General features: G+C 35.8%; 1 protein-coding gene across 1 annotated transcript in view; it reads right to left on the bottom strand.

Moving 5' to 3' along the window:
- LOC145665826 (uncharacterized) overlaps window positions 1-6,602 on the bottom strand; it is a 50,683-nt gene extending 44,081 nt beyond the window's left edge. Inside the window, exon 1 of the mRNA XM_081732943.1 lies at window positions 5,898-6,602. Coding sequence (XP_081589069.1) covers window positions 5,898-6,495 — 598 coding nt within the window. The 5' untranslated portion in view covers window positions 6,496-6,602. The remainder of the gene's footprint in view (window positions 1-5,897) is intronic.
- Window positions 6,603-15,618: the final 9,016 nt, after the last annotated feature.

The following is a 15,618-nucleotide window of genomic DNA, read 5'->3' as shown; positions in this document are numbered from 1 at the left end:
GAAGCTAATAGTACTACGAAAAAGGTGCTAATATTATTAATACGTAAATGCGATTATAGATATCATTAACTTATAGATTTAGAAAATGTTTAAGTTTCATAATAATGGACCAACGGAGGGTTACATTTATAGTTAAAACGGTGATTATATATACTGTCAGTTTCAATATAAAGATATTAGAAGAATAAAAATACGTTATTAAAATACAAGATTATGCATATTGGATCTCCCACAGATACATAAATGAGATATGAATTTAAGTTTGTGGCGATGAAAGTAACCGTGCAATGTATGATAGTATTACTTACTTTCCTTTTCACAATGATATTAAAGGTCAAATATGTATGCCATCTGTATATTGTGCAAACCAAAAACTGACTTAAGTCAAAAAAAAATCCGAAGGGACAAAATTTAGTATCACACACACACAAGATTTCACATGGCAGTCTATGCACAGGTGTGTTGCTTAGCAATTACCAATCTGTGCGGCCGCAAATAGATGGAAGTAATGTGAATAATGCTTTTTCTCTGTTACTGAAAATCATGGTTATACTTTGATAAACATTTTCTGGTTTTGTACGGATACTACACACTCCAGAAAATTTGTATCACGACTCGGATTTTCTACGATTGCAGTTCTCCTGCTTTTGTTGCACTGTCGCCAAGAAAACCGCCTGTCGCCGGAATCTACAGATTTTCATTTTTATACTATGAACCATGCAAATTAAAACAGTGTGAAAATGACTTTGGTGGTAAAAAGTACGAAGTTTTTTTTCCCTCACTTGTAACTTTGATGCTTGGAGAAGGCATGAAGTTGTTTCAGAATAAAGGTTCAAAGTAACTTTAGTGTTCTTCGAAACAGATGTTAACACCATTGTTGCCTCCTGTCCTGAATTAGACGGAACATCCCGGATTTCAAGAAATTTTTCATCGTTCCGAATTACGCTTAAGGGGGACGCATTATGTGGCGGGACGCCAAATAGTCCAAAACACTTATAAGATATGCACCAGAAAATCTTAGTGACATTCGTACATTTCAACCCATAATATGTTTTACAACTATCGAGACATTGATATTATTTTATCACTAAAACTTTTTGTGTTTGGAATCAGTGAAATCACCACCAATGATGTTATTTTTGACTGGTTCAATAATTCATAACTTTTGTTCAAGTAATTGCTAACAACCTGATGCTCCAAGTTTTCTGTTTCGTGTATTTTCAGCTTAAATTCTTGATTTCATTTTCATTCGTGAATATAGTCTATTTATTTTTACTATCCTTGATAAATTCTTCCATGATCAAATTTGGGTATGAGGAACATGATAACATGATAAGTGTGTCCTTCTAAGATAATCAATATGTGGCAAACCTAGTTTCCTCCCTTAATCATACGGTGTGAAGCTTTTATAAGAGTACGGTTATACTGAAGTTTTCCTATTTTGCCTTTCTCTTTTTCTCATTGAACGGGACGGAAAAAATTAAAATAAATAAATTTTTTTTAAAATTGAACCTGGTGAAGCCGTATACTGAATCAAGTTTCATATATTTTCCCCTTTTTCAAAATTGTTTGATTTTTGTGGTTGACACTTAAGTGGATAGATCGCCGATTGGCTAATTAAATAGACATAACAGCAGTTCTATTTCATCAGTGACGTTTGAAATAGAATTGCAGGTATTCTTTACTGCATATGTGCTCTTGTTGCCTAAGCCGAAGAGAACCCTCTGAACGTTCTTACTACCAACACTGATTTTCGTCTGACTAGTGAGTGAGGAAAGTTGATAACTAAACACGGCATAAACACACGGATGATGAAGGACGGGGAATGATACAAGATAGGGAAATTGAAGAGGGAAGGACGAAAACGAAAAATTTTGATATAACCGTACCCTAAGTGGTGATCATTTCTCTAGAATTGATTCCATTTTCATTACAATGTTTCTTTTCTGTTGCTCTAGGATTATAGGATTGTTTTGCTTAATTTTCCTTTCAAGTATAACACACAAGAAATAGGGCATTGTTGTTCCCGAAGAGCAAAAAAATCACAAATTATTAAGTAATCATTAGCGCAATCTACATTACGCTTTATTTTTAATAATTGTTCTTTGTTTATTTACTTATTGGAGGTTATTTCTTATTTTAGACATGTATTTTTTTAAATAAATTAATAAATATTATTCTAAATTCCTTACTTTCTCTTTATTTATTAATATTTTATGCATCATAATTTCTTTCATACGAATAAACTGAAATCAAATGTTGTTTACCAATATTGCAGCTTGAAACAGTTATCGGCAGTAAAGTCAGTTTGTAATATAGTATAAAGTTATAGAAGTGCACACTGCAATGTTAACAAACCAATGTTTAAGATTGATCGTTTATTTATCTATCACAGTTTCAATCTTTTCATCTGCACTACCTGGGAAAAGATTAGTCAATTTCAGGTTTTAGGTGAACCTCAATTTTCACGTCATGCACGGCCTTTTACAATTCAAAATCCAATTTGGTGCTAAAAAAAGCTTCTCCCAACTGAAGCAGTTGGTGAATTCTTCTGAGTCAAAGAACTGTTACATTTTACAGGATTAGAATTCTGAATTAGATATCTGGGCTTTCGGTATTAATGGCCATGTTAGCTCGCCACGTATAAGGGATGACGTAATTTGATGATCACACTATCCGGATTCGGGAAGGAATGAAGCGGCCTGAGACCTGTATGTTAGATACGATTCCGGTATTTGACTTGTGTGGATAGGAAAAAACCTCATTCTGTATGGTTGATCTGAAAAATGTTTTACACTATTTCGACCGAATGTCCCCGCCGGAACCAATCCCGGGGCTGCTCGCACCAAAGATGTTAATCTTTACATATTGATTTTAATTGTTGTCCTGCTACTCACGAAGCAGCTTTTATAAAGTCCTAAATTCGAAACTTCACCATAAGTATGTATGATTTTTTTTAACTCGTTAAAATATACGAGGCACATCCGAAATATAAGTTCCGATGGACTGTAAAATGGAAGACGAAAAGCAGAAGAAAATTGTTTTAATACTGCTTAATTAACGATAATACAGATAATTTGCTTTTCAACATATGGATCATCCTTGTTGAGATAAATTATCTTTAATACCACCAGTTCTTTAATGTCTTCAACAAAGAATTCTGCCGCCAAGGATTGGAACCAGAATGCTACAAGCATCTGCAACTCAGCTACGCTTTCGGAAGTTTTTCCGATAAAATAAAATTCGCTTCAGAAGCCACTATGGAAGCAGTACATGGACTGTTGCTTGGTTTCTGACGTCACGTATGACATCCATTGTTCGTCCCCGTAGTATCACAGTAACTAATGAGTGCGCTTACTGTTCATATGATCTCGCATTCGATTACCAGTAAGTATGTTCTCCTCAAATACAAACGCAAGTAGCATTTCGAAGCTCACTTTATAAAGTAGACCGTTTTTTGTGACATCGATTGGAAAATGATGTTAAACACCAATGAATCAATCACAGGCAATTCCATGTTTAGTTCTCCATGAATGCTTTCTTTTATTTTATAATCTTGTTACAGTTCATTTAAAAATTGAGCAGTATTGTCAGTGTAGGCCACGAGACGAGACTAGAAGTAAGAGTTTATCGTCTCGTCTTGATTCTTGGAAAGGTTTTCTAGAAAGTTGTAAATGTATTCATTTTGTAAATTTATGTACAAAATTTATGTCTTGATTTTCTTCTTAATGTTACCTAGAAGTTATCAGAATCCATTTACGTCACAAGAGGTCCACGAAGAACGTAATATAACAACATTTAAACGATATTTATTATTGAAATGTATTGTGTAATAACTCCCGTATCTTTAAATGTTGACAAATACTTTTCATTGTGTTTATACGAATCAATCTATCAATTTATAGTTTTTTTTTTTATGTGTGAATCTTTAAACACGAAAACAGTATTTGATATCTAAAATTTGGATGAACTATTGCTGCCCACAAGACTCAAGAAATTTCTCGTCTCGTCTCAATTCTCGTTTCAAAAACGAGACAAGAATTGTCATTGTCTTGTCTCGAATTTTAAAATGGACTTCTTGTCTCGTTCTCGAGAAGAAAAGAGAAATTTCTCGTCTGGTGGCCAATACTAGGCTCTACGTAGGCTATAATCGGCTAATGTTTGGTAATAAGTAGTTGCAAAGTTATAGTTACAAAATACGTTGGCTTAACATCATTTAAGGTCTATGTTGACCAACCAACAATTTGCCACTATTTATCCAACACTTTCTCTCAATCGTAATTTTACTTCTTTCGTAGGGGTTATGTTAAGAACTGATTAGGTTGGCAAATTATCGGCAAAGGGACCAGTTACAACGTAGGGCCAATGTCGGTAGTTTGGTAGCCTATCGTTTTCCACCGTTGACCCTACCGTTTGTGCTTCTATGGAGCCTACATAGACATGGTTGGGAATTGGTAAGTGCAAAAATAAAGTTGAAAATTACGTTGGTCCAACGTAGACATGGGTGGGGATTGTAAAGCAGACCAATACGTTGTCCCAACGTATTTCAAAGTCTGTGTTGGCCAACCAACGAATTCCCACCATCTATCCATCAGTTTCGGTCTCATATTCCCAATCACAGTTTTTACTTCTTTCATAAGGGTTATGTTTGGCAGTTGGTTTGGTAGGCAAGTGAACAGCAAAACGTTTAACTACTAGTGTTTGCCAAACGAGACGAGAATTTCCTCGTCACGTCTCGTTTCTCTTCTAAAGACGATACGAGAAGTATATTATTCAATTCGAGACGAGACCAAAAATCTCTATAATTTCGTGGGTAACACTAGCTCATCGAAGTCTTATATCTGAAACAGTGTTTTAGTGTTACACGGTCATAGTATGAAAACTATAAATGGATATAATGATTTTACGAAAAGAATGAAGCTCATTTGTCAATGTTTAAAGATACAATACGCAAGCCATTACACATTTTAAATGTTATATCACACCCTTCGTGGGCCTCTTGTGACAGAGGAAATGTAATCACTTGTAGATAAAATTTAGGAAAAAATCGGGGCATAAATCTTTCTGTATAAAAGAAGTCTTGGGTGAACGAGTGAATGCCATTTTGCACTTGAAACAATTAACATACACAATAATAAAGAAACCATTCCAGTATTTACCTAGTGGAACGGAAACACAAGGGGCCTTATGCAGAGTCGTTTTGACGTATGATTAGCGTCATACTAAAGGCCTTACTACTGTAGGAAACATATCGACGGTACTTTGCAGCTACCTCGTATCTCAAAAATACACAACTTGACAAAATAAGAACTAAAACGTTTGAAAAAGTTGGAAATTAGTTAAAAGTCGGCGACTTTTTTTTATGGAAAGGTCGGTTTGTTATCGTAATTGGTTTCTGCATCAGAAAAATCGCTGAGTTTCAACTAATCTCCAACTTTCTCAAACTTTTCTTTCTTCTGTAAAGTAGAGTTTTGTTTCTGAGATACAAGGTAGCTGCAAAGTACCGTCGATATGTCAGTCGAAGTCTTTAGTATGGCACTAGTCAAACTTCAGAATCAGGGGTAAAATTGAGCGGAAACGCGCGGGGATGTCATCCCTTCACTTCCAAAAAATATCTATAGCGTTCCTCCACTTCCTAAAAAGAACATAATGGACAAAGATAGGCATGGGGGACGGCGAACCGTCATGCATTCTCCTACCTTTTCAGACCCACTTTTAACCCTGGTCAGAACGAATCTGCCTAAGGCCCATGTTGTTTAAACATGCCACCTTATCGTAAAGGATACAATCATAAGACCTTGACATCTCATATTGTTTAATTTAATAATAATAAACATACTAATGTGTTAGTTTTTTTCTAATCTGACAATGAGAACAATAATTTCGATCAAACTTACCTTCATCCACAAAACTTCTAAGACTGATAACGAGTGTTCCGTTCTTCAAACTCCTCTTGAAATTAAAAACATCTGGAACATTCTTCAAGAATGGCAGTTTAATCCTCAATTCACGAGCATAGAAAAAGTTGTACAGTCGATTTAGCAACAATTCCCTAATGATTTTCCCACTCGTCTCCATGTTACGAGAAAAGTAAAATTCTTTTTCACCTTTCGCGAACAGTTTACTGTTGAGAACAAATTTGTCGTAATCATCGGTATTGTCTATTTTAACAAGTTCCACGTTGTCGCTGAGTTTTAGACTACGTTGTCTGAGAACACCGTTCACAAGACCTATCACTTTAGCAGAGACACATGAAATGCTATCCTTTTGTAGACATTCGCGGAAAATCCCGCCACTAAACGCGTATTTCCCGCCGAAACTTCTTTCGTAAACACTGTTCAGGTCCTCGGTAGTGGCGGATTCTTGTTCTTTTGGTGATGGCAGATTTGTCTCTTCAGCATTGTTGCTGTTGATTGAACTTTTAGATTCCGGAAAGAAACACAACAAAGAGTAAAGCAATATAAAAGTGCAATATCGCTTCTTTTTGAATAACATTATTGTTGAGGTAAACGTGATCGGTCGGGGTTCCCCAAAAACCCAAAGTCCACCAAAGACTGTTCGTCACAACAGCAACAGAAGCGCAGACGATTTCTGAAAATCCGTGAAAGGTGTTTGGGTATTTATAACAAAGCAACAAGAGCTGGAAGCGATAGTCTATATAAGAAATGGGGTAAAAGATGGGCTGAGAATCACAGTTCCTTGATTCTGTTACTAGAGCGAATACAACCACAAAGATAAAAGGTTCATCGGTGACGCGGCAAAAAAACTGCACAAAAAAACGAAACTTAAAAATCGAACCAATGAAGGCGAGAAACGAATATATATATATATACATTGAAAGAAAGGCAGAACAGTGTGTACTTTTTCGAATACAAATTGGAATAAGAAAAAAAAAAACGAAACCTAATTTAACACACAGATCATTGCAATCTACAATCTGTCTGAAATACTCCAGCGCCCACAATGAAACCCAGACTATTGAAGAAAAAAAGTTACAGAAGATGCAATAATTTTTTGTTCCTTTTTCCCATTAAAACCATGAAAGAAACAAAAACAAATTTCTGATCTATATTACGTGATAGTGTTTCTTCACATGAAAAAAATTATGCCTACACTGAAGAAAAGGAAATATACGTATATCCATTTCCACAATCAGAACAATATTATGTTGGAATACACAATCTACGCCAATTTCGTTAGAATTAGTGGTTTTGCCCGTGTGATATTTTTTCAAATATGTATTCATGATACACACACATAGTACAACATTCTTTCACTTCCTACACAATAGTAATAATGATGATAATAATAATAATAATAATAATAATAATAATAATAATAATAATAATAATAATAATAATAATAATAATAATAATAATAATAATAATAATAAGGTATGTTAGTCTGTCATTAATTTTTGCATAAAAAGAAGTGGCATAGGACTATCAAATATTGTACACATTAGATATTCACTAAATCTAATGGTGCACGAAGCCTTTTTTTTTTCGATTTTCGTCTTGGGAGTGCAATTACGGAAGGAATAAAATGTATGTATAAAAGGAGGGATTGCTACCTGGCACAACGGAAATTGTCGTCGAATTCGTAGTTTCCGAGAACGCTGACATGAAGAATGACACTGTCGACTTCGTTCAAGCATCCTATCCTGATTGGCGGTGACCGTGGGGTGATCAATATAATGTCCATAATGACGAATATTAGTGTCGAATTCATATTTTATGAGTATCGCTAGGCTAATTCGTGATATTGAAGTCCAAGTTTAGGCAAGAAGAGACATGTCAGCTGGTCTAGAAATTGACAGGAAGCAGACGGCTATATGTCATTGTGAATATAATAAGAGAACGCAAATAGGAGGTGGGTTCTCGGTCTCTGGAACTACTACCCCTGAAAAACGAACTTTTCCGTAAATTTAATCTAATTTTCGGAATGATTTCATAAATTTAAATATAAAAATTTATCCTCATATTGAATATGGACCCCCGAAAAAGAAACTTTGGACTCTCCCTGAGACAAATTTCTGCGTACGTTCCTTCTTCACAACATGTATAAATTTCAAAGTAAAACAGACAATAGGATCCACAGTGGGAAAGAGTAGAATAGCTAATTGCCAACGTTGGCTCCAGGTTGTGATGAGAAGTATTTGCTAACCAATTTAATATCCAACGAAAGCTCATATGAAAGAAGTAAAAACTGTGATTAGCAACGTTTTGATAAATGACGATTAATTGTTGCTTCGCTGATGTACATATTAAACTACGTTCGTTCAAATGCATTTTTCAACACATTTTACTTGCAATTATCGATTCTTTACGATAACGACTATTAATCTAAGCGGGGACTACCAAATGTGCAGCTAGGGTGAAGACTCTACGTCTTAAAGTTTTAAATATTCTTAGACTTCCAAACTATACGTACATATGGGTGTGTAGTGGACGACGTCTTTCTTATAGAATAGCTATGCCTGTCTGCCTGCTTGTCTGTAGATCGATATCAAAGCAAAATCGGTTAAGAAATATCGAGAAACAGTTTTTTTTTTGGGGGGACAGGGGGATCTATTCAGTCCTAAGAATAGGTTTTCACTTCTTATGTTAACTTTCTATTTGCAGGCACGGTGGCTCAATGATAAAGCGCTTATCTCTGGTGGGTGGGGTCTATGGTTTGATCTCCAGCCGAGTTTGTGGTGGAAAGTATCGCGTCCTGAGTAGGGATGCGCACGAGACGAGTCGAGACAGAATTTTTCCTGACAAAATTCGAGTCGAGACACCGCTCTTCCAATAGAAAAATATGTATTTTTCGAGTCGAGACATCACTTTTACAACAGATTTTCGAGTCGAAACAGCCATAAATCTTGTCTCGTGCGCATCCCTAGTCCTGAGTTTTATCGGCTACTCCCGTTTCCTTCCACAACCTCATTCTACCGATTCTTGCACTACCATATCACTTGCTTTAATTATTCGTCTCCCTAAGCCTAAAGGGTATAATCGTGAGATGTTAAACTACAAGATTTAATTTCAGTTTTAACCTTCTGTTCAACCTGGAAGTGATAATTCTTTAATTATCTATTTCCGTTTTCAACGTTGACCTTTATAGATCAAAAACAGTAAGAGATAGCGAGATTGTTTGCTACAATCGATTAAGCATCCCAAGAATATATTCGATATCCATACTATTATCTCTACTGCAATTGGAAGTGATAGAAATTTACTACTATTTTCGGTCTCAACATTAATTTTTAAAGGACGAAAAAGGAACCGTAAGACATAGCGAAGAGTAATGTTTTGGAAATGATTCATCGTCCCAACAATAGATTCTCTGAAAGTGGTAGAGTAAAAATATTTCAGGTTTTAGGGTTGATCACCACAGTGCAAAAGCGTTAACACATGCGAAAAGCAATTTCTTCATATGGATTCCATACCACAACAATCTGTTTCATCTCCTGCTTTATTACTCAATTGCAACCGAAAGTTGTAGAAATTTACTACTACTACTCGTTTCACTATTAACTCTTTAACTGGCATTTTTTTTTTTTTTTTTTTTTTTTTATGAAAATGCGTACTCTCAGGTGGCAGACGTAGTACTATGTCGTAGCCACAAGGCTTGGAACTCGAAGTCATACTGTCCGAATTGTCATTACCATCATCACAATATTCACTTTGTGAACCATTTTCTGACGTCTCTGGCTCACTTTCATAATCTGTGTTGAACCAGTCATCCGTATTGTCATCTGAACCGTCATCTCCAAGCTGTCTACGCATTATCTCTTCATCACACACCTCTTCTCTCTTCTTCCTGCTCGTAGACGCCATTCTTACTTTGTAGGACTATGAAACAATGATGTATGTTTCACACAAACAAGAACAGCACACAAGAATAAACAAAATATGTTACAAAGATGTTCCCTCCTGGCCAAGACTTTTACTACTGTTTGGAAAGGCAGTTTCTTATAATACAGCAGCATCAATGTTCTTCTTACGAGCAACAATGTGCCATCTGTTATTCCAAAAGCCAATGTTGTTCGCATATTATGGGCATTTAAAGTCATCTATCTATTAATTTGTTCCCGATTTAAATGTAAGGAGAAACATTTTCAAGAGGGACTATCGTCATTGCCATTGAACATTAGTGACTTTTTAGTCAAGACATAATACTAAGTCGTAACCATTTCAACTGCACATATGCCATGACGTAGTATTGTGACGTAACCAGTTAAAGGGTTAGTCTTCATTTTGAAAAACGGTCAGAGGCAGCAAGAAATGTCTTTCTAATATGGATTCAGTACTACAAGAATGTAGTAAAAATTTACCACTACTTTCCGTTTCATTATTAATCTTCATAGGAAAAAGAAACTGTCTTTTTAATATGACTTGTCCAAGAATTTCCCACTACCAACAGGAAAGTATAAAGCACTGCGTCTAGTTTTCAGTATTGAGTTCACATTGACTTCGTTTGAAAGTCTACTACGCTGTGAAACAAAAGTCACATCAGGTCCGTATCCACGGGGGGCTAGGGGTACCGGCCCCCCCTAAACTCTGGCTGGTCCCTAAGAAAGTTTCACGGTAGGCTTGCAAATGAACTATAATATGGTGATGAAGTATAATATGATTGGGTCGGGCCCCCCCAACTTTTACCGCCCCCCCTAAATTCTTGGGCTGGCTACGGGCCTGAGTCACATGTTATTAATCTTGAGTATTACATGTTAAGAGTAGTAGATTCAATTTTATATTTAATAACAATGAAATATTGATTTTTTATTAGACTAAGGTTTAGTCGTTTCTCAGTCATGAGAAGTGAGAAATGATTAGAAACAGTTATTCCCAAGAGATGACAATGGGAAAGTTTTATGACTTAAAACTGGACAGAAATATCAGGGATATAAATCTTAGCAAGATATTTTATATTTTAACGGAAATAACTAAAAATTTTAAAAGTAATGTTATAAAAATAACCATGAAAACTGTTTAAAACATATCTTCTCTGAAAGTTATTTAGCTTATTTAATAAATTTCGAAATTAAAAACTTTATTATATGGGCTTAGTGTTTTCTAATAATAACGGACAAATCAAATTGCGATACCTTTTAATAGATTAGTTTAATGGGATCTAGATAGTACATTGAAACATTTAATTTGATATAAAGTGGATATATTTATCATTTTGTTCTAAAATTAATTCTCATTAATAGATTTTGGGTTTTTTATTCCAAATAACTCTATCGATATATTTAATTGCATTTCAATTATTTTTATTTGAAATTTAAGAAATCCTACGTATGTGAATAATACACTGAGAAAAACTTGTGGCGTACGTAAAAACGTAGGTTACATGCTTAAATCCTGTAGTTTTGGACTTAACACATAACCCTATGTAACATCCTGCAGTTCATATATAACTGAGAACATATGTTCGATATGTATTTCCCGTATAAGTACTCCGAATAAACGTGCTTGCTGTACGAAAGATATGTACACAGGCGGTCAAGACCTCACATACAAATGGGCGTATATAACATATAGCTGAAGTATGTAACATACATCTTCGTAGACCCTATGTAATATACTGAAGACTATTAGCAGTCAGACATCCTGCAGTGGCATGAAGTAGCATCTAAAAGGGAGAAGACCAGTGTGTATGTAGCATATGTATAACGTATGCTCCGTACAGATTTCCGCAGTAAACTTCTGGATTCCGTATATTTGCACAATATACTGCCGTTTAGAATAAGGGATTTTTTTTATTGCATACATCCCATTAATATAGTGTTCATCTGCCATTTTGGATAGCCTATAAATTAAATAAATATGATTTTTCACCAGTTAAGAACTTAATGTCACGTAATAACTGCTCTTTTGCAAGCTATAGTACGCTTACTTAACTGAGTTAGTTAGTTAAGTTTCTGTTTAGTCAAGTAATGAGAAAATCATTTATAACTCTATTTTACCGATCATGAGATAAAGTAAGCACTACAAAATGGTGACAAAGAGATAGGTAAACTGTGGTGTCAAATTTCAAGAAATTAGGGCTTAACTCTTTCAAGATAACGCATATTTTAAGTAAATGTTATACTTACATTTAGAAAGTTGTTGTTTCTTCTTTAATCGCATTAGGTTGATTTTATGATATTGTCTTTGGAATAAAAGAATTAGACTTCCTAATAGTAAACACTACTAAAAATCTATAATTCATCATATTGGCATGAAATAAGCCTGTGTCTTAACCAGTAATTTCGGGAGGAACTCGGGTTGTTTCCGGAATTTTCAAGAAAATTGTTTTCCCTCGATATATTTGGGTGCCCCGGGTGAGGCCAAGACAGCAGGTTTCCCCCATGAAAGGTATCTCAGAAACAACACACACCTTTACCTCAAATGTTTCTCAAATTATTGAAACATCTGTAACCTAATAGGTATGAAGATCTAAAATAATAATAATAATAATAAACCAAATATGTACTATACTATGCTGATACATGGATTTTAAAAGGGAGCAAAATTGTGACGAGTAATGATAATAAAGGACAGTATACCCGCTCTTAACGTTTGCTTGCGGTTGTAATTAAAATTTATAGAATGTCACAGAATTCCTTTCATTGTTAGCACTGATTAACAGCTTATTTAGGCGGTTGGATTGCAGTTTAGGTTCCCTTTCAACATCAGGGCTATATGAGTCAAGAATCTACAATTTAAACCCATCTCAGAGTTTGGAGCTTTTAAAAGTAGCTCTAAGTAGCAGTATTACAATCCTCCGCCCCCCAGAAGTCCGTCCTGGACCCGCCCCTGATTCAAACCCGTGACAGACAAGCCTCGCGAGTGACATACTTGTCAACCATGCTAGAGAGAAACAAAATATTTGTTTGAAGGGGTATTGTAATGTATTATATTTGTAATAGAAGTAGGTCTACTAGAGCAATCTAGGGAATAGAAGTTTCCTACGAAAGAAAGGCAACAGGATTCAGACTTCAAAGTACTTAATAATATAAGATCTGTTCTTCTATTCTTCGTTTTAAAGTATGTGTTTATGCATTTAAGAAATAAGGTAGCCTTCTATAGCCTGGAAATTATGTATATAAGAAAAGAAAAAACAATCTTCAAAAAAAGGCACAAATAAAAATTTCGACCTTAATTATTTCACAAAACTCTGTGCTCGTTAAATGTTTTTCCGCTCTTATGACTGAAATTGATGGATAAGAACCTTCGCATGAGCATTTCTCATGTTTGTAAGTAATAAGAAGCTGATCCGTTTATGTTTCTGGAATTAAAAGTAGGAATACTCATTACAATGAGTACTTGCGAAGGAAATAGTTCGTGACCATTTTGACGATACGTTGTTTTTAAGCGTTCCTGCAAGGCATTTGTGAGGTATTCAAATTCCTCTCTTAAAATATGCGTTTATCTTCGATTAAGGATTTTTTGTACCCCAATCATTCGGTCAGATATATACTTGTGAAAGCGATAAACTTCTTTCTTGGAGGTAGGGTATAACAGACAGGTGCACGCACATATTCCCACCCACATATATAATTATATAAATGTTATTGTACTCAAGATAGAATAATCGTGCACTCACTGCATGACAAAGTAATCATTTTAATGCTAAAGTCTCTATCTAAAAAAAAAAAAATGGATCCACGATGCATGTAACAATTTCACGACACCGATTGAAATGGCCTTTTGAACACATAGTAACACTCGACTTTTTTTTTTTTTTTTTTTTAGGAGCTTGCTTTACCAAAACTCCTCCATACATTAACCTTGTCGGCATATTAGTCCGTTAGGTAAACAGACAAAAATCTCAAAAAACTACTTGGGTATGGATAATCATCAAATTTGGTCAGGATATAGAAATTCTAGGAATCAATTTTGTTGATGGAAGTGGTATTCAAATCGAAAGAACCAGAATTCAAACCATTTCCTGCCTTAACGTTGATCACTATATGCATAAACGGTAATAGATAGGAAGAAGGAGGTTCCTGCAATCAATTAAACGTCCCAAGTATACATTTTATCCCCATTCTCAATTTCTTACTAAAACTAAAAATGAAATGAAATTAAATTAAATTTTTGAGTTTTACGTCGCACAGTTATGCCGGTTAGGCTAAAGGAGACGGTGATGATGAGTAATGAATGAAATGAAGAAAGAGGGAGGAAACGGGGGAACCCCGAGAAAACCCACGCACACGGTGTTTGTCCACCACAAGGTTCACTTGGCGGGAGCAGGGTTTGAACCCGAGACCCCTAGCACCAGAGGTGAACGCTCTACCACTGAGCCACCGCGGCCCCCTCTTACTAAAACTAGAGGTAATAGAAATCCAACTCAACTTTCGGCTTGAATATTAACCAACATAGATCAAACACGATAAGGGATAGCGGTAAGTGCTTTTCTAAGATCGATTAAGCGTTCCAAGAACATCTACCACCGTTCTCTTAACCTTCTATTTAAAGCAGAAGTGGCAGGATAAACCATTTATGATTTTGACATTGATTGATATAGAGTAGTGGTCCTGCGTAGATTAGTCGTTAACGCTCGACATTGATTGGCATAGAGTAGTGGTCCTGCATAGATTAGTCGTTAACGCTCGACATTGATTGACATAGAGCAGTGGTCCTGCGTAGAGTAGTCGTTAACGCTCGACATTGATTGACATAGAGTAGTGGTCCTGAGTAGAGTAGTCATTAACGCTCGACATTGATTGACATAGAGTAGTGGTCCTGCGTAGAGTAGTCGTTAACGCTCGACATTGATTGACATAGAGTAGTGGTCCTGAGTAGAGTAGTCATTAACGCTCGACATTGATTGACATAGAGTAGTGGTCCTGCGTAGAGTAGTCGTTAACGCTCGACATTGATTGGCATAGAGTAGTAGTCCTGCGTAGTCGTTAACGCTCGACATTGATTGACATAGAGTAGTGGTCCTGCGTAGAGTAGTCGTTAACGCTCTTCCTTTTGGTGCATTCGGTCCCGGGTTCGATTCACGGTAGGAACACTCGGTCGAAAAACTGTAAGAGCTTTTTCAGGCCAGCCATCTTGAGTTAGGCTTTCCTGAGTTTTTCTCATTCATACCCGGCAAATGCTGGAATGGTTTCCTAACATATAGATCCCAGGAAATTTGTTCCTTCCATTTCCTTGGATAATGTGATCGCCGAGGGACGTCATCCCGAATACGTAACGGGATAATGTGGCCATAGATGCTGAAAGCCCAGAAATCTAAATTCTAATTCCTGCTATAGAGTAAAAACATAGAAGCAGTTTTTTCAATCAACTAAGCGTCGCGAGAATTGCATTGCATCTTCATTCTAATCTCTCTTCCAGAACTGGGAATGGTAGAAATCTAATTCTACTTCCGGTTTCAATATTAATTGAGAATATATCAAGACATAAACCAAACTCCTTCACGTGTTGTTCACGTGGCATTGCTACTTGTTATCATTCAATTTAATAATCGACTGTCCACGTGGCAATGCTACTTGCTATCATTCAATTTAATAATCGACTGTCCACGTGGCATTGCTACTTGTTATCATTCAATTTAGTAATTGACTGTCCACGTGGCTTTGCTGCTTGTTATCATTCAATTTAATAATCGACTGTCCACGTGGCAATGCTACTT

Source organism: Thermobia domestica, chromosome 12, assembly GCF_964235325.1.
Source record: "Thermobia domestica chromosome 12, izTheDome1.hap1.1, whole genome shotgun sequence".
Classification (NCBI taxonomy): domain Eukaryota; kingdom Metazoa; phylum Arthropoda; class Insecta; order Zygentoma; family Lepismatidae; genus Thermobia; species Thermobia domestica.
The sequence above is the reverse complement of the archived record's forward strand: the minus strand, read 5'-3'. Positions and strand labels throughout refer to the sequence as shown.